At 42.8% G+C, this 24,586-nt stretch overlaps 1 protein-coding gene across 2 annotated transcripts; it reads left to right on the forward strand.

The window, feature by feature from the left end:
- The first annotated feature begins 319 nt into the window (after window positions 1-319).
- Window positions 320-9,905, forward strand: LOC123080015 (protein RFT1 homolog). 2 transcript variants are annotated; one of them, XR_006438208.1, is made up of 15 exons: window positions 320-942; window positions 1,055-1,134; window positions 1,796-1,890; window positions 2,175-2,326; window positions 3,497-3,648; window positions 4,344-4,462; window positions 4,565-4,728; window positions 4,950-5,024; window positions 5,789-5,860; window positions 6,008-6,145; window positions 6,983-7,138; window positions 7,230-7,282; window positions 7,373-7,545; window positions 7,870-8,262; window positions 9,004-9,905. XR_006438208.1 is itself a non-coding variant. In XM_044502871.1 (14 exons), exons 1-14 carry the CDS (start codon window positions 831-833, stop codon window positions 7,937-7,939), a joined length of 1,611 nt encoding a protein of 536 aa, XP_044358806.1. In that variant the 5' UTR covers window positions 320-830; the 3' UTR covers window positions 7,940-8,329. The 2 variants fall into 2 exon arrangements, 1 of the variants encoding a protein (XP_044358806.1); XM_044502871.1 differs by lacking the exon at window positions 9,004-9,905 and having other exon boundaries at window positions 7,870-8,329.
- The last annotated feature ends 14,681 nt before the right edge of the window (window positions 9,906-24,586 follow it).

Genomic DNA, 24,586 nt, shown 5'->3' on the forward strand with positions numbered 1-24,586 from the left:
GCCGCGTCGAGCTCAGGTAAAGAGGTGTTTTGTCCCCCCTTTTCTTCGACTGATGTGGTGGTGGCGGAGGCGGGTGACGAATGTTGACATCGAGCTTATGGGATTCATCGGTCTTGATTTTATTTTTCTGGATGAGAGTCGTTTAGGTGATAGTGTTCTGTTGTCTTTCTGGTTTGTCAAGTCGATGTCTACATGACTTGTACTTTACTCGCTGGTTTATGAATGAGACACGCATTACTAAAAAAAAAAGGCTTTTGAGCTGAAGACGAGACAAGTCTAGGCCACTCATTTAGAGGCGCACGATGGAGATCCAAAGGGCATGAGCAAGGAGGATGCCACCGCGAAAGAAAACGTTTCAGCAGGAGCCCTGCACTCCCTCGACCTAACCCTCCCGCCGCCGCCAGGGCCGGCTCCACCCCGCCGCCGGCCGGCGCTCTCCTCCACCGCGAGACCCGGCACTTCCAGGGCCATTCCCCCCAGTTCCCTTCCAGGACACACCTCGACGCAGCATCCTCACCAGCATCCCCACCCCGACGGCCAGCTCCACCCCGCTGCCGGCCGGTGGTCACCTCGACGGATCCCGCCTCAACCTCTGAGCCCCCTCTCCGACGCCATAAACCCTAGGCCGAACTGGGCTGCTTCCAGCCGGCCAGCAGCCTCCCCAGCTGGGCTGCCTCGCTGGGAGAAGCTACTTCGGTGCCGAACGTTTCTGAAATCGCCACTTGGAGTTAGAAGCTGCGTTTGGAAGCTGAATTTGAGGATTTTCAGAAGCTTGGAGAGCCCTAGGCAGCACCCCTCGCCGCCGCTGGACTCTTCGCCCCCGCGCCGCTATGATGGCTATGGCGCTGCTCGCCAGCGCCGCGGGGACTGCCGGAGCCGTGGCGTCCCCTCAGCCTGACTCCGACGCAGGTGCTGTGATGGCTGTATTCAAGTACAACTTCGGTGCGCCCCTCTCGCCTCCCTTTCCCGCCCACCTCCGATGGAGGGTCTGGGTGCTTGGTTTTGGGGATCTAAATCTAAAGCTCAGTGCTCGTGTGTGTGTGTGTGTGTGTAGCGGCGCAGTTCCTTTCGAGGATCATCCCCTTCTTGTACAACGGCTGGTTCGTGCGCCAGCTCAGCGCCGACGACTGCGCGGTGCCGATCTCCCCTGCTCCCTCTTTTCTTCCTCCTCAGTTCAGTGCAGCGAGCAATCGATTTGTTTGATTTCATTCCTCGATGTGGAGCTAGCTAGTTCCATGATGACATTTGGTGCTTTGGAGTTGAAATGCAGCGTCAAGCTTAGTTAGCATCAGTGGTGCCCATTCCATGTGGATTCTAGTCTTTATTGTGGTTAAGTATGATAGTGTCCGCAGTTCATGCCTGCAGTTTTGAATCCTGGCCATTACATACATGGTTGGGACTGAAACTCTGGGTCTGTCATAAAGTGGATGCCTGGGATGGGATCTGTCTGAAGTGAAGTTCTGATTCTAGTTGCAGCGTGTGTTTGTTTCTTTGTGAAAATTCGTGATTACTGACGGCATCCCAACCTTGTTCTTTGAGCTACTGAAGCGAAATGATGCATCTGGTCGATCGCATACTGTAATAATCATAGTGGTCGTTTTCAGTTATTTGAGTCGTTCATGTATGTGCATTGTAATGGCTCCCTTGCTATTGTTTGGTTTCTTTACTAGCTAGGAGTTGCAGGATCTTTTCATTTTGGTGAACATTATATTGAATTTCATGCTATTTTTTTAAGACGGATCCAGATGTTTCTTGTTGTTAATATTTTCTAATATGTTTGTCATTTATCTGGCAGGCATATGCATTGCAGCTTCCACTTTTCATCAATTGTGTCTTATTTTTAAGCCGAGAGGGGTTTCGGCGTGCTTGCTTGCGTAATAATTCTGGGAGGTATTGCAAAATTTACAAACTTTTGAGGTTCATCCATGTACTGTGATTAAATGGAAGACACAATTGAAAATAAATTATCTTTTGTACTAATTCTGGGAGGTATTGCAAAATTGCGGAATAATTCCCATATTCTGTGTTTGTTAAACTCTGTTGTTATATTCACATTAAAATCTCTTTCAGTTCTGAACCACGTGATTTTTAGGAAAACTTTCTCTGATCTTGTAATATTTTAACTTGCTGCGTTGGAGTATTTCTCAACTGATGACCTAATACTTATATTACAGTGGTGATGTGTTGAGTGACGAAGAGATACTGAAGGTAGCTTGGATGATCATCCCGTTTGGCTTGTTTGTGACTTTTATTGGCAGTCTATTTGTGTTCAGAATAAAGAAACTGAAGTTATCTGACCCTTATGCAAAAGCTACGTTAATCATCGGTAAGTCTTCCATGAACCCAAATTTACTAGTACTAAGTTATTTGTATATTTATCCCGAGCAAGATAATTGATATTTCATTAAGGATACCTCTCCAAGAATTAATTTGTCAGTTAGTTGATTCAGTTCGATTGAGTACGACAAAATAACAAGCCTCATTAAATTATTAGAGGCACTGCGATATTATATCTTTATAGAAAAAGTTCACTTTTCGACCCTGATTTATTGCAGAAGTTCGCTTTTCAACTGTGAACTATAATACTCCCTCGGTCCCAAAATAAGTGTCTCAACTTTAGTACAACTTTTCACTAAAGTTGTACAAAGTTGAGACACTTATTTTGGGACGGAGGGAGTACCATTTGAATTGCTCCAGTTTCACCTGTTGTGATCTCACAAGTAGTTTAGGGAGATGTGTCTACCATCTCTCTGCTGTGCCACCAAATTTGACTTCTTGTCTGTTCCCAATATAAAAAATGATCTGAATGGCAGGGTTTCTTCTTGGCATGTTTGTTTGTTATAATGGCAGTGACATGCTGGACACATGCATCATAAATGTCACTCCAAATCACTTGTGAAGCCACCTGAGGGTGAAAAGTGGATTGTTGCAGTAGTTCTAGGTTGTAGCTCAAATGGTTTTGGAGTTCAGGGTTGAGAGTGTTTTTTTTTCTGTCTTAGATTAAATGCAAATGCTGAACACCGAGCTCTTGATCTATAAAATGGACAAGTATTTCATGCTGTCATGCAGCTAAATGGAGCATCTTTTAGAATTGCATTTCATGCTGTCATGCAGCTAAATGGAGCATCTTGTAGAATTGAATGCACCAACCAGTTCTCCCAAAAGCTCAAGCTGATGGGAAAAGGTGGGCTATGCATTTATACTTCAAGCCTAAATGTGGACTGAAAGTGGGCTGCAATTTTTATTTTTTAAATTGCGCCAGACAGTTCTTGAGCTCAAGATCTCTTGGCTCTAATACCATGTAGAATTGCATGCACTAACCAGTTCTCCCAATATCCCAAGCTGATGGGGAAAGGTGGGTTATGCATTTATACTTCAACACATCCCATATAGATATCCTACTATTACTCCTAAACTAGAGTGCCTTCTCATTTCAATGTTTTGTCCACTTCCCTCACATTGAGATCTGATGTTTTTATCTGGTCCAAAATGGCAGGATTTGCGTGTATCTTGGAGCTACTGGCAGAACCTTTGTATATTCTTTCCCAGACGAAGAAATACTACATAATAAGAGTGTATACGGAACCTGCAGCTACTCTGCTACGTTGCCTAACAACTTATATCTTCATAAAAGGACATATTAAAGTGGTAATGCCACATAGCCTTCTACTCCAGTTTATTACCGATCGCATAAAATGCATACGCCCACAATGTTCTCGTTGTTTACACCTCATATTCGGGAATCTACGTTGCACACAATTGCCTTGTAATTATACTTGAAATGGTCACCAATCAATGAATCATTCTGAAAAAATGACCATTTAGTGCAACTACCTCAATCCAATTATCTATTTTGTTTTCAGTGAAACCATCTCATTATCAAAACTAAAACAAAGTTAGTGCAACCATCTACATGGTTATACATCCAACTTTGTGACAAACTAATAATCCATGACGTTCCAATAGCCAGTCCGTACTGTATATTGTATTTTTTTGGTATGTGTACCAAGGATAATATTTGTATATATTAGAAGATTTCAACTACTGTATTTTTGTGGTTGGCTAACAAATACAACTTTCCTAATTATAATAAGATAAAAATATCGGGAACAGTTTCCTTCGTCATTCCTTTGTCCTGTGTTGTACTCATCCATCTTAAGTTTATCTTAAAAAATGATAGAGCTTTGCAGGATACACAGTATAATTTTGCCAAGTGACATATCCAATTGATAATATTCTCTGCTCCACTTCTGTTCACGTACCCATTCATGCTTTCCCATGTAATTTTAATTTGTATTACGTTTGTTGATCAATACAGTACTATAATAGTGATTTTTTTGTAGGAGAAGCTGGTCGTATTTGCTTTGTCTCAGGTTGTCTATGCGGCCTGCATTTTCATTGGATATTGGGCATATTTTCTTTTATTTGCTAATATCAGAACTTTTGATCTCCTTCCATTCAGGTTTCTTCTTTATTTGTGTTTTTACTTGTATATAATTAGGCATGAGTTATCACAAGTAAATTATATTTCCTTGTTGATGCCAAAACACACACACATTGTCAGGTTGTCAACCCTGATGGTCTACGATAAACAGTTATTGCACATGTGCATATTGTTTACAGGCCAGACTATCAGGAAACTGATCCTCCAAGAAGGCGAAAAATTTGTTCTTGTTTGGTTTGATACTCCATTTAACCAGGCTGCATACGGTCTTGTGGATAAATTAGGCAAGTATGTCAAGCACCTTCTGTTTCAAGTGCTTTTCTTTAGATAAATGGCAGTTGGCGAGGTGTGGTTCATCAATGCCTCCCACCTCCTTCTCTCACCTTGCTAGAATATCTCCAACAAAAAATAACAAATTAACTAACTAAAAATATGACAAAGCTATCCAAACTACTGACTTAACCACCTTCTGAAAAATCTCTAATGATCTTGTAATTGTTTACAGGAAGTCTGGTTGTTCGAATAATTTTCCTGCCATTTGAGGAGAGTTCTTATGCTACATTCACCCAATTAGCATCAGGTTGCTCTTTTGCATGAATATAAAGTTTCATTTTACTATGATAGCTAAGTACAATTGCTTATCATCTGTTTGGCCTGAAAGATTGAATTTCATGCATTTGCATCATTGCGGTCTACTGATCTGGAGAATCCGTCTGTAAGTTTTGCCTATTGAGCATCTCTGTACTTGATTAGTCAAAGGAGGTTAACCTATGTTGTGCTGGTATCTGCTAAACAATAATGCTCATGAAATATAGTTTTCCTTCCAAATCCATTTGGTTAGCTGAATTGATTATGTTCTTGTGAAGTGACTGCTTTGTGTATTGGCTACTGGTCATTTGATATTTCTGCCCACTTTCTGCATGTTTGTTATTCTCATTGTTCAGTATTTAAATTACTCATGACCTGTCTCACAGGAAGTAAGACTCTTACAAGTATTATGAATTATTATTATTGCTAAGATAAGCATTGCTGCCAATGCACAAAACAAGATTACCTTTTGCGTATTCCTTGCTATCTTAAATTGTAATGTTTAACACAATTCCGGCTTATAACGCTGCTGCTGTCCAGTTGTTAGAATTTAGATATGACCATTCCTATATCTCAAGCTATCTGAAATTATTAGTTTTGGCATATTTTTAGTTTGGTGCTGCTGTTTAATAACTCGTCCTTACAATTATAGTTGGCCATTGAACTCTTAGCAAAATTACTAAAACAATATGTTGTGTGCATTATCTTTGGATTTATATTTCTCTGAAAGAGCTAATGATGGATCCTTATCCACAGGGCAAACTCCTGAGAATGTATCCAATCTGGAAGGTTCTTTGCTCGGAGCTCTTAAACTTATTACGCTGATAGGTATGCTGTCCAATACTGAATGCTGTAATGCGTATATTAATCTATTTATCTACATGTTTTAATTGCTGTCAACTTCAACCTCCTAGTTTTCTATGGATATTAGATACGTTAACAGCCCTTGAATATGATCATCCTCTAACAATGCAGGTCTCGTGGTCATTTCTTTTGGTCCAAGTTATTCATACACCCTTCTGAATCTATTATATGGAAGAAGATATAGTGATGGCGAAGCTACAGCTGTCCTCCGTTTCTATTGTGTTTACATAATCTTCTTAGCAATGAATGGTTTGTATTTAGAACTTATATGCAGCAGCTCTGCATATATTCATTCTATAATCTTGCAAAGTAGTTTTTTTAAATAATGTTAAGAATATTTCATTGATGAATAGTAACTCTGCACTGGTACCTGTCAAATCTAAATTGTGTATTTGATATTAAACTAGTTTTTGCAAACCCGGAAGGCATAACAGTCCCAGTTTCGCCCTTTCTGTTTTTAGATTTTTCTTCAGTTATGATGCATGTAGCACAGTAATATATCCAACTTGATATGTGGAACAGTTATAATTTCTTTCCAGCCATTTAATTAGCAGTTACGTTCGTCCAAGTTATGACTTGGTCTCTCCTTTGAAAGCTATCAGTTGTTCTTTTATATCTCATCCTGCACAACAATATAGCTGAAAAAAAATCTTTATTGAATGAAAACTAACTATACTATGCATTCTCTCGACAAGATTTTGACCTTTTCTGTATTAATATTTTACGGAAAAGCTAAAAATCTGACGTCAAATTTTTAGGCATGGCAAATCTGACGTTTTTCATGGCAATTTATATTGTCACGATGATGGCAAATTTAGTTTGCAAGCACGGCGATTCCTGGCCAAAAAATAAACTGAGACGGATTTACCATGCTCGCCAACTAAACTTGCCATCCTTGACGAACATAATTTGCCATGGTCAAAAATCTGACGTCAGATTTGTAGTAGAGTATATTTTACGAACAAGAAATATGCTACTGGTGGTGCTGATTGTTAGATATACCTTGGCTATTTAGTAGAGTATTTGGTTAAATGTGCATATCAATGAAGTTCCGCATGAATGACTTATGTCCTTCGATATTTTCAGGCACTTCTGAAGCTTTCCTTCATTCTGTTGCCAATGAAAGCCAGCTTAAGCAGTCAAACAATATGTTGCTCCTCTTCTCAGCAATTTATACTGTTCTAAATGTTGCTTTTATTAAATCTGCCGGAGCTGTTGGGTTGATTGCTGCAAATTCTGTCAGTATCCTTCAGTAATGACTATGCTATCCTTGTTTTCTTCAAATCAATCTTTTCCTGGGAGAACTTCCTTTGCGCCTTGACTGTCTGTAAAGATATGCTACTGCGAATCTCATATTCTGCAGTATTCATCAATGAGTATTTTAAGGTAAAGTTTCTTGAATGTTCCACCTTGGGATTTTTTCCTTGTATAAGGATTGCATTTGTAAAAAAAAAAAACCTGATGACATATTTACAGGGCTCATTCTCCTTCTACCGCTGCTTGCCAGCGGGCTGGGGCGTTCTGCTCATTTCTGGTCTGACCACAGCTTTCTCCGAGAGGATGTTTCTGAATAGAAATAGGTTCAAGCAGACCCTTCCCATTCACATGGTGATAGGCATCATGTGCCTGGGCTTCTCATTGCTTGAGATGTAAGCACTACATCACCACAGAATGATACTTGCTCTGTTCAGATACTCCCTTCGCTCCATACTGTTAGTGGATTGTAGATTTTTTTTAAAAACTTTGTAAGCTTTGACCAAATTACATGTAATTTAACAACATTTAGAATACCAAATCCATACCACTAGATTCATCATGAAATATATTTCCATGTACTGTAGATATAGATACTTTTCTCTATAAACTCTGGTCAAAGTTTATGAAGCTTGACTTTTGAGAAAACCAATGCGCACTATATTATGGAACGTAGGGAGTATTATTAATCATCCTGACATGGCTTGTTTCTCGAGCAGATACCGTGGCGAAAAGCAGTTCTTGGTGAGCATCATCAAATCATTGAAGGGTCACGACATACACACATGAATTTATATATTTGGGGCAAGTGAATTTACCCCAGATATATACTCCCTCCGTTCCAAAATAGATGACTCGACTTTGTACTAACCAAAGTTGAGTCATCTATTTTGGAACGGAGGGAGTAAATGATATTTCCATACAACATGCGTGCTGTAAATTCTTGTATACTGGCTAGAGTACCAATGAAGGGAGCTGGACCCAGCAGCTGGAGAGGCTTCTGAAAGAACAGATCAAATTGACCGAAATCATAAATCGCCGCTATGCAGTGAATTGAATTGCTGGGACAAGTTATAGAGGCGACATAAAGCATAGATCATCTGGGTAGATAGGTAATATATTCTGTAACTTTTCTACATTGGACTTATTAAGATTAAATTGCAGCATGGTTGCCCTTAATTTACCATGTTGTGCCATTCAGGTTTGGTTAGCTGAGTTCCGATAGAACTTTGCAAAATTCCTTAATTGTTAGATAGCTGGGAATGAATTGTGTGGTAACGATTTTATATCTGACGATTGTGTGGATCACCTACTCCCTATGGTTCCCTCATTTTTCATGCCTACTCCCAACACCCATCTTGAGCAAGGATTGCGTGTCCTGGGTTGTGGGGAACGTATCGAGCCCTAACAATTTTGTCTTTGCCGATGTCGAGGTTCTATTTGTTACACAGGAGAGGCGGTTTTGCGCTCCATGTGGATCGTAATTATGCCTTTTGAACCGGCACCTTGATATGTTAAACAAGCATCTATTTTTTCTGATAACTTTACTTATAATTTGCACTAATGAATGACATTATCGTTGCTAATGCCATTTTTGCAACCAAAATTACTGTATTTATTTTTTCTGTCACAACTTATTAAGGGATGGTTTAAACCAACACTTGTCTACACTTAATAACACGCCTCAATCATGTACGTTTAATGATCAAACCCTACCTGGGGCACTAAATTAATGTGCTTTCAATGATCATGTATGATCCTCATCTTTTCCCAACTGGTGAAATATGCATGTTTTTCTAAATACATGGAGCCGACATGAAAATGTGCTTAATCTTGGTTATTTCTTGTGATAGGTGTGGAATATTTCCAATTTATGAGAAGCATCAAGACTGATTTTGGTAAATCGTTTGAGAAACAGGACAATTACGGCGAAACTATTTTAAATTGTGTGGAACACTCGATTTTTACTAGTTATCAACCAGTGTAGAAACTTTAAAATTCGAAAAGCAGATAGTATGTTTTCTGAAGTTATAGTACTTTTGTAGGTCAGCATATGAATTTCTTCCAATTTCTTGATGCATCAATTATATGATATGAAATGCAACAATTTAATATTTTGCATTTCTTCATTTTTTAGTTACAAGTCCTGAAACACTAGAAAATGGGTTTAGTTCAAGCCAGTTTATTTGTGATTTCGTCGTCATGTTTCAAATTATGGCGTCGGTTTAAGAATATGGTTGTATGTGGGATTTTCCAAGAACGGGAACTTTTCATGGAGGCCTCAAACATTTCATAGTCTCTTGGTCTCCAGTGACCTCGGCGTTCCACCTGCATTATCTTGCAAGGTAAATCTCCTTTAAGCAGTTGTGGTGATGCTGTTGGAGACTTTTTTTGGAACAAAAAGGTAGGTCATTTTCTACCTTATGCATTTAAAACGGGTAAAAATGCCCAGATGACCAAAGTCATTTACATGAAGACGATGTTAACGCTGCACAAAGACATGCAGCAGGCCATCACCAAACCTCTATGGAAAGAAAAGAGTAAAGAGGCGAGGAAGACAGCTATGCGGACGTGATTACATTTGTCCATGCAACTAGAGCTTGTTTGACAGTCCCTTCTGCTGCCCTCATGCTGTCGGAGACTGGTTAGGCAAGTTTTGTATATGAGAGAATTGTTCAGGTGTTTTTCTTTTGGAAATTAGTTCGTGTGTGTTGGTTGGTTCAGTCCCTCTCTGCGTATTAATGGAGCTAGCCAAAAACGATTGTGAAAATGGTGTTCAATCTACTCCCTCCAAATGAGTTATTCATCCCTTCATATTTTGCGTATTAATGGAGCTAGCCAAAAACGATTGTGAAAATGTGGTTCAATCTACTCGCTCCAAATGAGTTTATTCATCCCTTCATATTTTGAGTCACATTTTGATCATCACTAGAACAATACCCGTGCGTTGCAACAGGATATAAATATTCTAGTACGTTAGCTTGTGATTTACTTGTCAATAATAATGTAACTGTGTAAATAAATATTAATCAAATTCTAACCACGAATTACCTTATATTTTTATATAAATTTGGTAAGTAAATTAAAGTGGAATTGGTTTAGAAGGTAAGTAAATTAAGGTGATTGATTATCATATACATGGAAGGTTGGACGAAGGGATGGTGGAGAGAAAGATGAAATGAAAACCTTACGTTCTTTTTAAGTAGTAGAGATTCAACTAATAAAATATGAGTTGTATGTAAAAAAAATACCATTGGAAAGTTCTTTCAATTAAGAATCTAACAATATGTGGCATATCACTTATATTTTGCTAGTTAGATCTACAGTCAAATTTTGACCCAAAAAAATAAGAGCAACTAATAAATTGGGATGGGGGAAGTAAATTAGTGTTGTTGTTAACCTGATTTTCATATACACACCGAGTATATATCCAACATGCTATGAACAATTAACCGCGAGTATAAAATATCTAACACTGTGATTTAGTGGCAACACTTGATTTCTTTTCCAAGGAGCACCTGAAATTTACATGGCATAGGGTATTCAAAATGTATTTTAATATATAAGTGGAAAACTAATAATAATAATGAAGATTCATATCCTATGCAAACTTTATTCATTCATGTGACTTTTTATTACAACATCAAGCTCTCGTACTTCTTTCGGCGAGAATGAAGAAGTTGTGGTGTACTCCCCGCCATTTGCGCTCCATTGACTATCATACAATCATAACTGAGCAAACGGTTGAAGCACCAAGATATGTTTGCATTGCATGTAAGACACGAGAGATTGCTAAACCTCGATTCTGACTTGTTTACAAATAAAGCTATGCTGGTTGATGACACTTCTCTCTACAAACTAACTAAATATTGACATTGTCGAAGGTGTTTCCTCCCCGCTGATGATGTGGTTGTCACCTCCATCATTCATAAACTGCTTACAGAACCAGTGTTGTTTCCACACTCTTTTAGCCATCTCCTTGATGGGAATGTTCTTCATTTCGGGGAGGAAGAAAAGGACGAAGAGCGACATGATGGCAACACACACGGAGGAAATAAAACCCGGTTCAAGGAAGGTTCTAGAACCTTCCCAAAATAGGTGGAAGATAGGCACATGTATTCGGGCTGACCCTTATCAGGGTGAGCGATCTGCGGGAGTGCGCGTTTGCTTCGTGGATTAACATTTTTTGTTAGTGGGCTATTACGAATTTAATCGGCTGGCTCATTTTGTTTGCCTAGCTAGTTCATGGAGGCTCTTGACTTGTGTTTTCCTTCTTTGAGATCGTTCTGACTGGTTAATGAAGGTGGTGCATTTATTCCATGGGTCTTTATGGTGTGCCTGCATGTTGTGTCTTTGTTGTCAACCGGTAGCGCACATTCCTTTGCAGGTGTGCGTGTTTTTCTGTCATGTGATGTTGACGATGAGTAGGAACACGGTCATACAGCTGCCACGCTGACATGCATGCACATATACTCGTCGGGCAGCGATACACACACTGAAGGAAATATGCCCTAGAGGCAATAATAAAGTTATTATTTATTTCCTCATATCATGATAAATGTTTATTATTCATGCTAGAATTGTATTAACCGGAAACATAATACATGTGTGAATACATAGACAAACATAGTGTCACTAGTATGCCTCTACTTGACTAGCTCGTTGATCAAAGATGGTTAAGTTTCCTAGCCATAGACATGAGTTGTCATTTGATTAACGGGATCACATCATTAGGAGAATGATGTGATTGACTTGACCCATTTCGTTAGCTTAGCACTTGATCGTTTAGTTTACTGCTATTGCTTTCTCCATGACTTATACATGTTCCTATGACTATGAGATTATGCAATTCCCGAATACCGGAGGAACACTTTGTGTGCTACCAAACGTCACAACGTAACTGGGTGATTATAAAGATGCTCTACAGGTGTCTCCGATGGTGTTTGTTGAGTTGGCATAGATCAAGAATAGGATTTGTCACTCCGATTGTCGGAGAGGTATCTCTGGGCCCTCTCGGTAATGCACATCACTAGAAGCCTTGCAAGCAATGTGACTAATGAGTTAGTCACGGGACGATGCACTACGGAACGAGTAAAGAGACTTGCCGGTAACGAGATTGAGCTAGGTATTGAGATACCGACGATCGAATCTCGAGCAAGTAACATACCGATGACAAAGGGAACAACGTATGTTGTTATGCGGTTTGACAGATAAAGATCTTCGTAGAATATGTAGGAACCAATATGAGCACCCAGGTTCCGCTATTGGTTATTGACCGGAAACGTGTCTCGGTCATGTCTACATAGTTCTCGAACCCGTAGGGTCCGCACGCTTAAAGTTCGGTGATGATCGGTATTATGAGTTTATGTGTTTTGATGTACCGAAGGTAGTTCGGAGTACCGGATATGATCACGGACATGACGAGGAGTCTCGAAATGGCCGAGACATAAAGATCGATATATTGGACGACTATATTTGGACATCGGAATGGTTCCGGGTGAAATCGGGATTTTACCGGAGTACCGGGAGGTTACCGGAACCCCCCGGTAAGTGTATGGGCCTTATTGGGCCTTAGTGGAATAGAGGAGGAGGAAGCCTAGGAGGGGGCGCCCCCCCCCCAAGCCCAATCCGAATTGGGTGAGCGGGCCGGGCCCCCTTTCCTTCCTCTCTCCCTCCTCTTTTCTACCTCTCCTACTCCAACTTGGAAGGGGCGAATCCTACTCCCGGTGGGAGTAGGACTCCCCTATGGCGCGCCCTAGAGAGGGCCGGCCCTCCCCCTCCTCTACTCCTTTATATATGGGGGAGGGGGCACCCCATAGACACACAAGTTGATCATTGATCTCTCTTAGCTGTGTGCGGTGCCCCCCTCCACCATAATCCACCTCGGTCATATCGTAGCGGTGCTTAGGCGAAGCCCTGCGTCGGTAACTTCATCAACACCGTCACCACGCCGTCGTGCTGACGAAGCTCTTCCCTGAAGCTCTACTGGATCGTGAGTTCGCGGGACGTCACCGAGCTAAACGTGTGCTGAACGCGGAGGTGCCGTACGTTCGGTACTGAGGATCGGTCGATCGTGAAGACGTACGACTACATCAACCGCGTTGTTATAATGCTTCTGCTTACGGTCTACGAGGGTACGTAGACGACACTCTCCCCTCTCGTTGCTATGCATCACCATGATCTTGCGTGTGCGTAGGAAAATTTTGAAATTACTACGTTCCCCAACAGTGGCATCCGAGCCAGGTTTATGCATAGATGTTATATGCACGAGTAGAACACAAGTGAGTTGTGGGCGATACAAGTCATACTGCTTACCAGCATGTCATACTTTGGTTCGGTGGTATTGTTGGATGAAGCGGCCCGGACCGACATTACGCGTACGCTTACGCGAGACTGGTTCTACCGACGTGCTTTGCACACAGGTGGCTGGCGGGTGTCAGTTTCTCCAACTTTAGTTGAACCGAGTGTGACTATGCCCGGTCCTTGTTGAAAGTTAAAACAACACTAACTTGACGAAATATCGTTGTGGTTTTGATGCGTAGGTAAGAACGGTTCTTGCTCAGCCCGTAGCAGCCACGTAAAACTTGCAACAACAAAGTAGAGCACGTCTAACTTGTTTTTGTAGGGCATGTTGTGATGTGATATGGTCAAGGCATGATGCTATATTTTATTGTATGAGACGATCATGTTTTGTAACGGAGTTATCGGCAACTAGCAGGAGCCGTATGGTTGTTGCTTTATTGTATGCAATGCAATCGCCCTATAATTGCTTCACTTTATCACTAAGCGGTAGCGATAGTCGTAGAAGCAATAGTTGGCGAGATGACAATGATGCTACGATGGAGATCAAGGTGTCGCGCCGGTGACGATGGTGATCATGACGGTGCTTTGGAGATGGAGATCAAAGGCACAAGATGATGATGGCCATATCATATCACTTATATTGATTGCATGTGATGTTTATCCTTTATGCATCTTATTCTGCTTTGATTGACGGTAGCATTATAAGATGATCTCTCACTAAATTTCAAGGTACAAGTGTTCTCCCTGAGTATGCACCGTTGCCAAAGTTCGTCGTGCCGAGACACCACGTGATGATCGGGTGTGATAAGCTCTACGTTCACATACAACGGGTGCAAGCCAGTTTTGCACACGCAGAAATACTCAGGTTAAACTTGATGAGCCTAGCATATGCAGATATGGCCTCGGAACATTGAGACCGAAAGGTCGAGCGTGAATCATATAGTAGATATGATCAACATAGTGATATTCACCATTGAAAACTACTCCATTTCACGTGATGATCGGACATGGTTTAGTTGATTTGGATCACGTGATCACTTAGATGATTAGAGGGATGTCTATCTAAGTGGGAGTTCTTAAGTAATATGATTAATTGAACTTTAATTTATCATGAACTTAGTACCTGGTAGTATTTTGCTTGTGTATGTTGTTGTAGATAGATGGCCTGTGCTGTTGTTCTATTGAATTTTAATGCGTTCCTTGAGAAAGCTAAGTTGAAAGATGATGGTAGCAATTACACGGACTGGGTCCGTAACTTGAGGATTATCCTCATTGCTGCACAAAAGAATTACGTCCTGGAAGCACTGTTGGGTGCCAGGCCTGCTGCTGATGACGTTAAGAACGTCTGGCAGAGTAAAGTTGATGACTACTCAATAGTTCAGTGTGCCATGCTTTACGGCTTAGAATCGGGACTTCAACGACATTTTGAACGTCATGGAGCATATGAAATGTTCCAGGAGTTGAAGTTAATATTTCAAGCAAATGCCCGAATTGAGAGATATGGAGTGATGAACTATAAGCTACAAGAGCTTTGTGATGAACTATAATATGCAAGGGATGGATAAGACAATTCCCGAGCTCTTCGCGATGCTAAAGGCTGCTGAGGTAGAAATCAAGAAGGAGCATCAAGTGTTGATGGTCAACAAGACCACCAGTTTCAAGAAAAAGGTTAAAGGGAAGAAGAAGGGGAACTTCAAGGTGAACGGCAAACAAGTTGCTGCTCAGGAGAAGAAACCCAAGTCTGGACCTAAGCCTGAGACTGAGTGCTTCTACTGCAAATAGACTGGTCACTGGAAGCAGAACTGCCCCAAGTATTTGGCGGATAAGAAGGATGGCAAGGTGAACAAAGGTATATGTGATATACATGTTATTGATGTGTACCTTACTAAAGCTCGCAGTAGCACCTGGGTATTTGATACTGGTTCTGTTGCTAATATTTGCAACTCGAAACAGGGACTATGGATTAAGCAAAGATTGGCTAAGGACGAGGTGACAATGCGCGTGGGAAATGGTTCCAAAGTCGATGTGATCGCCGTCGGCACGCTACCTCTACATCTACCTTCGGGATTAGTTTTAGACCTGAATAATTGTTATTTGGCGCCAGCGTTGAGCATGAACATTATATCTGGATCTTGTTTGATGCGAAATGGTTATTCATTTAAATCTGGGAATAATGGTTGTTCTATTTATATGAGTAATATCTTTTATGGTCATGCACCCTTGAAGAGTGGTCTATTTTTGTTGAATCTCGATAGTAGTGATACACATATTCATAATGTTGAAGCCAAAAGATGCAGAGTTGATAATGATAGTGCAACTTATTTGTGGCACTGCCGTTTGGGTCATATTGGTGTAAAGCGCATGAAGAAACTCCATACTGATGGACTTTTGGAATCACTTGATTATGAATCACTTGGTACTTGTGAACCATGCCTCATGGGCAAGATGACTAAAACGCCGTCCTCCGGAACAATGGAGCGAGCAACAGATTTGTTGGAAATCATACATACTGATGTATGTGGTCCGATGAATATTGAGGCTCGCGATGGGTATCATTATTTTCTGACCTTCATAGATGATTTGAGCAGATATGGGTATATCTATGTGACGCCCCCGATTCAATCGTACACTAATCATGCACGCAAACGTGTACGATCAAGATCAGGGACTCACGGGAAGATATCACAACACAACTCTAAAACATAAATAAGTCATACAAGCATCATAATACAAGCCAGGGGCCTCGAGGGCTCGAATACAAGTGCTCGATCATAGACGAGTCAGCGGAAGCAACAATATCTGAGTACAGACATAAGTTAAACAAATTTGCCTTAAGAAGGCTAGCACAAACTGGGATACAGATCGAAAGAGGCGCAGGCCTCCTGCCTGGGATCCTCCTAACCACTCCTGGTCGTCGTCAGCGAGCTGCACGTAGTAGTAGGCACCTCCGGTGTAGGAGTCGTCGTCGACGGTGGCATCTGGCTCCTGGGCTCCAGCATCTGGTTGCGACAACCAGGTATAGAAAGGGGAAAAGAGGAAGAAAAGCAACCGTGAGTACTCATCCAAAGTACTCGCAAGCAAGGAGCTACACTACATATGCATGGGTATATGTGTAAAGGGCCATATTGGTGGACTGAACTGCAGAATGCCAGAATAAGAGGGGGATAGCTAATCCTGTCGAAGACTACGCTTCTGGCCACCTCCATCTTGCAGCATGTAGGAGAGAGTAGATGGTAAGTCCACTAAGTAGCATCGCATAGCATAATCCTACCCGGCGATCCCCTCCTCGTCGCCCTGTTAGAGAGCGATCACCGGGTTATATCTGGCACTTGGAAGGGTGTGTTTTATTAAGTATCCGGTTCTAGTTGTCATAAGGTCAAGGTACAACTCCGGGTCGTCCTTTTACCGAGGGACACGGCTATTCGAATAGATAAACTTCTCTGCAGGGGTGCACCACATAACCCAACACGCTTGATCCCATTTGGCCGGACACACTTTCCTGGGTCATGCCCGGCCTCGGAAGATCAACACGTCGCAGCCCCACCTAGGCTCAACAGAGAGGTCAGCACGCCGGTCTAAATCCTATGCGCGCAGGGGTCCGGGCCCATCGCCCATTGCACACCTGCACGTTGCGAGGGCGGCCAGAAGCAGACCTAGCCTAGCAGGCGTTCCAGTCCAATCCGGCGTGCGCCGCTCCGTCGCTGACGTCAAAAAGAGCTTCGGGTGATACCACGACGTTGAGTGCCCATAACTGTTCCCGCGTAGTTGGTTAGTGCGTATAGACCAAATGGCCAGACTCAGATCAAATACCAAGAACTCGTTAAGCTTGTTATTTTTAAGTATCCGCGGACGCTGACCAGGGCCAGGCCCACCTCTCTCCTAGGTGGTCTCAACCTGCCCTGTCGCTCCGCCACAAAGTAACAGCCGGGGGCCGTCAGGAACCCAGGCCCACCTCTACCGGGATGGAGCCACCTGTCCTTTCAGCCCCCTCATCAGAATCACTTGCGGGTACTCAACGAGCTGACCCGACTTTAGTCACCACATGTGTCATGTATATAAAGTATATAGTATATACCCGTGATCACCTCCCTAGGGATCACGACCCGATAGTATAGCATGGCAGACGGACAAGAGTGTAGGGCCACTGATGGAACACTAGCATCCTATACTAAGCAGTAAAATAGCAGGTAAGGGTAACAACTATAGCAACAATGACAGGCTATGCAGCAGAATAGGATTAACCGAAAGCAGTAACATGATACGCTCTTCTAATGCAAGCAGTATAGAGAAGAATAGGCGATATCTGGTGATCAAGGGGGGGGGCTTGCCTGATTGCTCTGGCAAGAAGCAGGGGTCGTCAACTCCGTAGTCGAACTGGGGGTCGCCGGCAGTCTCGGGGTCTACCGGAAAGAAGTAACGAAGGGGGAACACAATAAATAACAGAGCAATCAAAGCAACACAAAGCGTAACATGGCAATACGCGGTGCTAGGTGTGCCCTAACGCGGTAGTAGGTGATACCGATGAAGGGGGAAACATCCGGGAAGGTATTCCCAGTGTTTCGCGTTTTCGGACAGATGAACCGGAGGGGGAAAGTTGTGTGTTTGCTATTCTAGGGATGTGTGGCGGACGAACGGGCTGCGTATTCAGATTCGTCTCGTCGTTCTGAGCAACTTTCATGTACAAAGTATTTTCATCGGACTTATAGATTATTTTATATTAATTTTTAAAGATTTAATTCATTTCCAGTAATTAACAGAATTAAATTAATTATAAAATGCAATTATGATGTCAGCGTGATGTCATCAGTCAACCGTCTGTTGACTGGGTCAACAGACGTGTGGGTCCCGCTCGTCATTGACTGTTTAGTCTAATTAGGATTTAACTAATCTAATTACTATTTAATTAAACTAACTAGTTAATTAGATTAATTAAACATGATTAATTAACATAATTAACATAATTAATTTAATTAATTAATTAATTAATTATTTTTATTATTATATATATATTTTTTAAATCTTTTTTTTCTTTTAACGTTCTGGGGGGTGGGGCCTACTTGTCATAGGCTCATGGCCTTAACGGGCGCTGGGTGCATGGGTGCCGGGCAACGGGTGCACGGGCGCCAGCCCGAACAGAGGCGCACTCGACCGGGCGCTGCGGGGCGGCAGGGGAGCTCCGGCGAGGGGGGTACGGCACGCGGGGCGGGCGAGGGCACCGATGGGGCGAACGGATCCGTGGCGGGCGGGGCAGAGGGGGCGTGGGCGCGGCCAGGGGGCTGTGCAGAGCAGCAGCAGGGGGTCTCGGGCGAGCGGCGCAGGAGTGGCACGGCACCAGGGCGGGGACGGCGTTGTGCGGGCGTGCGCATCGAGCGTGGCCGGGTCACGCGGTGCGCACGGCGGAGTACGGGAGCAGAGGGGGGAGGAGAGGGGAGGCGCAACCAGCGCGGCGGCTCACCGCGAAGCTGTAGGGAGGGGGCAGTGGGCTCGAGGCGGCTTGGGGTGGTCCGGCAACGGCGGGGCGAGGACGAGGCGACGACCGACAATGGAGAGGCGGGGCGGGGCAGTCTGGCGACGGAATCGAGGAGGCGGCGACGTCAGGGGCAGGCGCAGGGTCGGGGCGCGCCGTGCGGGAGGAGACGGGGAGGCGGGCGCCTGTGAGGTGGCGAGAGGCGACGACGAGGTGGTCGGGGCTCGCTGCCTCGATCTCGATCCAGACGGGAGGAGAGGAGATCGTGGGGGGAGTGGGGCGATCTGCAGATATTGTGGGGGCGTGGGGGGATAAGGGAGGACGCGGCGGGCCGACTGGGCCGCGTGGGTGGCCAGCTGGGCCTGTTGGCCCAATTGGCCAAGGGGCCTCCTTTTTTTTCTATTTCTCCTTTTTCTTTTATTTACTTTTACTGTTTTCTATTTATGTTCCAATAAACTTAGTTTTATAAAATGCCACAGTAGCACCTAAAATTGTGTTTCCAAGCATTCCACTATCACAATTAATTTGGCACATTAATTAATTAGCTTGTATTTGTTTACTATTTTAAAAGCATATAAATAATTGATTTAGCCCAAGTTTTATTCATTTTAGATTATTTAAACATATTATAAAAGTGTGGTTTCTTCATCATAATTACTCATGAATTACCTGGCACGTTTAGAGCATTTTAGTTTTAATGTTTGGAAACTTTGATTATTTGACTAATCAGTTTTAAACTAACGCGAGATTAACTACAGTGACAGAGGTGACGTGGCATCATCAACGGGGGATTACTGTAGCCTAAGTATCTGTAGCGACCAGACCTCAAATGGTCTGTGCTGCTGTGCACCAGTGTCATCCCTGGATCAGTAATGCTGACACGCACAGTACAAATGGAGGATTTATAACAGAGTAGCAATCACACACTTATTACATCGAATATCTCCAAAGAGAATAAGTATGATAAATATGGCTTAAGGCCATCTAAAAACGATAACAGCGGAAGACTTGGAAGATAAGTGAGTCCATCAACTCCAACGGCATCACTGAGTATAAGACCACGACCTAAGGCACCTTACTCGTCGTCTGAAAAGTCTGCAACATGAAACGTTGCAGCCCGAAAACGGGTCAGCACATGGAATATGCTGGCAAAATAACACATAGAGAATAATGAACATGGTAATGCTATACTACATGCATATATGGCTGGTGGAAAGCTCTATGGTTACAGTTTTGCGAAAAGCCAATTTTTCCCTACTGCAAAGGAATAAATTTTATTTAACTATCATGGTGGTTGTGAAACATTGAGATGGTTGACAACATCTCAATCCCAATTAAAAGTCATCATTAACCCAACAAAATTAATTAAAGTAACATGATGAGATTCACATGATAATCCAAGTACTAGATACTCAAGACGTCCATAACCGGGGACACGGCTAACCATGATTAGTTTGTACACTCTGCAGAGGTTTGTGCACTTTTCCCCACAAGACTCGATCTCCTCCGTTTGATTACTCGCACTACATGGTGTTTGAGTAACGGATGACCGAGACACAGTCTTTCAGAAGTGTTTGCACCTTACGTATGGGTAGACAGTTACACCTACTTTCCCCTACATCTGCTAGTCTACCACTGTAAGAGTTCACACAACTTAGTCAACTATGCTAGAGCCCATAATAGCTTGCGGCTGCACACGGAAGTTTCTAGCATGAATAATCTTATGATCCCTTTGAACCTGGGTGGCGGTCCAAAAGAAAAACAGGCAATCCTGGAATACCCAGGTACCTCAATCCACCCAGATGTGAGTTTTAGTTGCCACCTTAGGTAAACCATTAATTAACAATCTCACATCTGTCATGGAACTCTCTCAAACCCAATCCGCGTCTACGAGCATAGCATGGCAATATAATAGCAACGTAGAAGTAACTCCCAAGGGTTTGATAATAAACAGGGCAATAGGTACTACCTCAACTACTTCCCAATACCCACAATTTAATTAGATCCTAATCATGCAATGTTTGAGGATTGATCTAATGCAATAAAAATTGGGTATGGAAGGGTATGATCAAAGTGTTACTTGCCTTGCTGATGATCCGCGAAACCTAGCGATTCGAAGTAACAAGCGGCGCACTCCGGGTACTCTATCGCAAACAAACAAGCAAACAATAAGTACTCATCTAATGCACAGGTAAAACTCTAATGAAAGATCCAACCAGAAAGTTCAACTTAAGAACTCCGGTTTGCAAAAAGAATCAACTCGAACGAAGCAACGAAAGTCAAACGGCGAAAGAAACAAGCTTCGTTTACTAATCTGGATCTAGGTCAAATTTTACAGTAGCAAAAACTTGTTTGAGTAGGTTAAACGGAAAGAGAATTTCGAGATGAAACTCTAGGCGCTTGAATCGCCTGATTCCGATAAACGAGTGAAAAGTTAAACGAAAACGAAGATCCGATCAGAAATCGAGATCTGAAATAATCGGGAAAAATCCGACGAAAAAGAAAAACTAACGAACGGTTAAAGAACGGACGTTCGTTAACAGAGAAAATCCGACGAACACGTTCGTTAAAAACGAACGGGTCGGTGAACGTTCACTAAATAATAGAACCGAAGAAATAAACCGATCTAGGTTTTTTTTTAAAAACGAACGGTTTTTTTAAAAAAAACAGCAAACGGCGGCGGCGGCTCGGTACCTCGTCGGGTCGGGGCTCCGGCGGGGGTCGGTGAGGGGCGGCGGGGTGCGACGGGGTGGCGAGGGGCGGCGAACGGCGAACGGGGCGGCGGCTCCTCGGCCTCCGGCGGCGGCGGCGGGTGCGGGTCGAGGCGGGGCTCGGGGTGAGAGGAGGGGGCGGCGACGGGGTATATATGAGAGGGGGGCTGCTTGGAGGAGGGGGCAAGGCGGCGGGGCTCCGGCGTGTCCGAGCCGGACACGGGCGCGGCGGCGCTGGCGTGCGCGCGGAGGAGACGGCGCGGCTGGGCCTCGGCCCTGTCGGGCGCGACGCGTTTTTTTCTTTAAAACATTCCGCCGAAAAAAATTCATAGAAAAATAAATAAAAATCCAAAAAAGATAAAGCAAATTTTCCCCGTCTAGTTAAAATAATTAGAACAGGGTGAACATTTTTTGACACAAAAATGCAGTTTTGAAAATGTGCCTTTTTTTAATGCAACTAAAATTGCAAATAAAATCCGAATAAAATCCAATATATGATTTTAATATTTTTCCTCCAATATTTTCATTGTTTTGGAGAAGTCATATTTTCTCCTCTCATTTATTTTTAATGTGAAATATTTTTCCGGAGAGAAAATAATTAAAACCAAAATCCTTGTTTTATTATTTGATAAAATCAAATATGAAAAATCGAGAAAATCCCCAACTCTCTCCGAGGGTCCTTGAGTTGCTTAGGATTTATCGAGGATTTGCCAAAATGCAATAAAATATGCTATGCAATGATGATCTTTGTATAACATTCCAAATTGAAAATTTGGGATGTTACAGTATCCGGGCGTCACAATTCTCCTCCACTACAAGAAATCTCGTCCCAAGATTCAAGAGGGGGACTAATGGGGAAAGGATCTGGTTACGAAATTCTAACGAGTCTTCTCGGCCTAGGTTGCTCTTCTCGAAGAGGTCTTTCCCTTGCATTGACGTCTTCATTTCTCTGCTTCAGGTCATCATGGTGAAGTCGTCCTTTTCTTCGGGAATTTCAACGTACCTGCGAATAGGTAAGGGGCAGCTCGGCTACGACAGAATGCCTATGAGGGAAACAATCTGGGGTTAACCCATGAATGAGCATAACATTATCTCTCGAGTTGAACATATAAATTACATCGAGAGTGAGGTACGAAGGTACAATGAGAGGTTCCTAGCAGATAGATAGTTGCTCGAAGTCTGAACCAGAGTGAGAAAGGGGTTCAGAGCAGCGAGAGTAAGTATAGCGTCTGATACCAGAATAGAGCACTAGGAAGGTGGCCCGTGAATTACATAAGAGGCCACGCGCGAGGAATACTTTGGGAACAGGGGGTGTACAGGAAAGTCAGGTTTCGATCCTATGGAACTGTGGGTTATGGGCCCACCATGTGGGTTTTTTTATAGGAGCAGTGACATCTTGCACGGTCATGATAGCAAGGCATGTCAGAGAGTACCCTGTCAGTTATGTCGGCAACACGTTGGTACCAAAGGCGAGGGACGAAGAGAACCATTTCCCTGCTCGTTGAAACGAGGCGGACCAATAGGCAAAGTTCTCATCCATCGGTGGCTACCGAAATGTCATCAACAAAAGTAACATGGTCTACTGAGAGAGTGGTACAACGAGGTGCTCAACTAAGCAGGGAATTATCTCTGCTCAGCTAAGTCAGATTACAAGAAAGGTTAAACAAAACAATGGAAAGGAAAATATGATTATCAGAGTAAACAGAACAATGGAAAGGAAAATGTGTTTAAACACATATTTCAAGGGTATATCCTTCCCAAGGACAAGCGGGGCATGATATCCGTGACAGGATATAATGTAGAAAACCCTCTAGGTAGGGGGAGAGAAATTTTCATGACATTACCCATACAACGGTGTTTGGATAATTGAGCAAGAAACAATTAGCATTGGGATAAGTGTTCTTGTTGAAAATCGGAGTACCACAGACATGCTTCGAGATAGCATTGACATGGTCTTCAAGCAAAGGTCGGACTTGGATACAAAAAGGATTCATCAGGAACAACATATAGAATAAGTCTTTCAATTTCCTCATGGAAGAATGGTTAACCTTGCTAAAAAGGAAATTATAACAAAAGGTCCTCTGGCTAGGGGTGCTAAGCAAAGACACCACCTTACCGGGTTATGTAGAGACCAATGTTATAACTCTTGGAAATATGTTCCAACCATCATATCTGACCAAGATTCAGATCTGATTGGTGTCAGGATAACTCAGACTCGGGATGCCGGAGAGGAAAGGTGCAACACAAATTGTCGATATGACATTGTAAGATTCTCAAGAAATGATCTATGGAAGCAAGTTCCGAATCATGTGTTCATCATTAAACCAAGGAGAGGATGAGGAGGTGGCTAATGATCTCAGCGACAATTCATTGGGATTTCCAAGAGATGGATTGCCACAATTATGTGAACAAGGAGATAACATTTGCCAGATCAAATGATATAAGAAGTATGCTCGAGGAAAACATACACAATTAAACATGGGTTGAAAGGTGCACCCGAAATGTGGGTTGGGTTGCACGCCCAACGTCGGAATGGCGATTGAGCAACCAACACACTAAATTGGAATCATTGTCCAATAACTCTGAAGCAATAGGGTTGCTGGAGATATTAAAGTTGCACAACAGAGTTCACTCAACACGGGGACCAAGAAAAGAATGGTGATGGTGAGAAGCATCACTGTATCAGAAATTCTTAAGAGGTGGTGTAATTCTCACAACATTGATGACATAAGAGATGGTAATGTTCCGAGTAAAGAAGAACAATTGCTGGATGGCAGGGCACTCAAGGTATAACACCAAACACGAACAAGTTGTGTTGGTGGGAAGGCAATAAAGTGGTCGATGATAATAAAATTCATCGAGGGCAAGGATGGTATTTCTCATCATGAATTCAATTGATATCCTAGAAGATCTCAGAATGCTGATGATGACCATGACACATTTGTTGAGAGATTT

This window comes from Triticum aestivum, chromosome 3D, assembly GCF_018294505.1.
Source record: "Triticum aestivum cultivar Chinese Spring chromosome 3D, IWGSC CS RefSeq v2.1, whole genome shotgun sequence".
In the NCBI taxonomy this organism is placed as follows: Eukaryota; Viridiplantae; Streptophyta; class Magnoliopsida; order Poales; family Poaceae; genus Triticum; species Triticum aestivum.

Coding starts and splice junctions, on each gene's coding strand:
- LOC123080015 (XM_044502871.1), top strand. CDS start 831: ATGATGGCTATGGCGCTGCTCGCCAGCGCCGCGGGGACTGCCGGAGCC. Junction 2,327..3,496: donor AAAAGCTACGTTAATCATCG/GTAAGTCTTCCA, acceptor CCAAAATGGCAG/GATTTGCGTGTATCTTGGAG. Junction 3,649..4,343: donor TAAAAGGACATATTAAAGTG/GTAATGCCACAT, acceptor ATTTTTTTGTAG/GAGAAGCTGGTCGTATTTGC.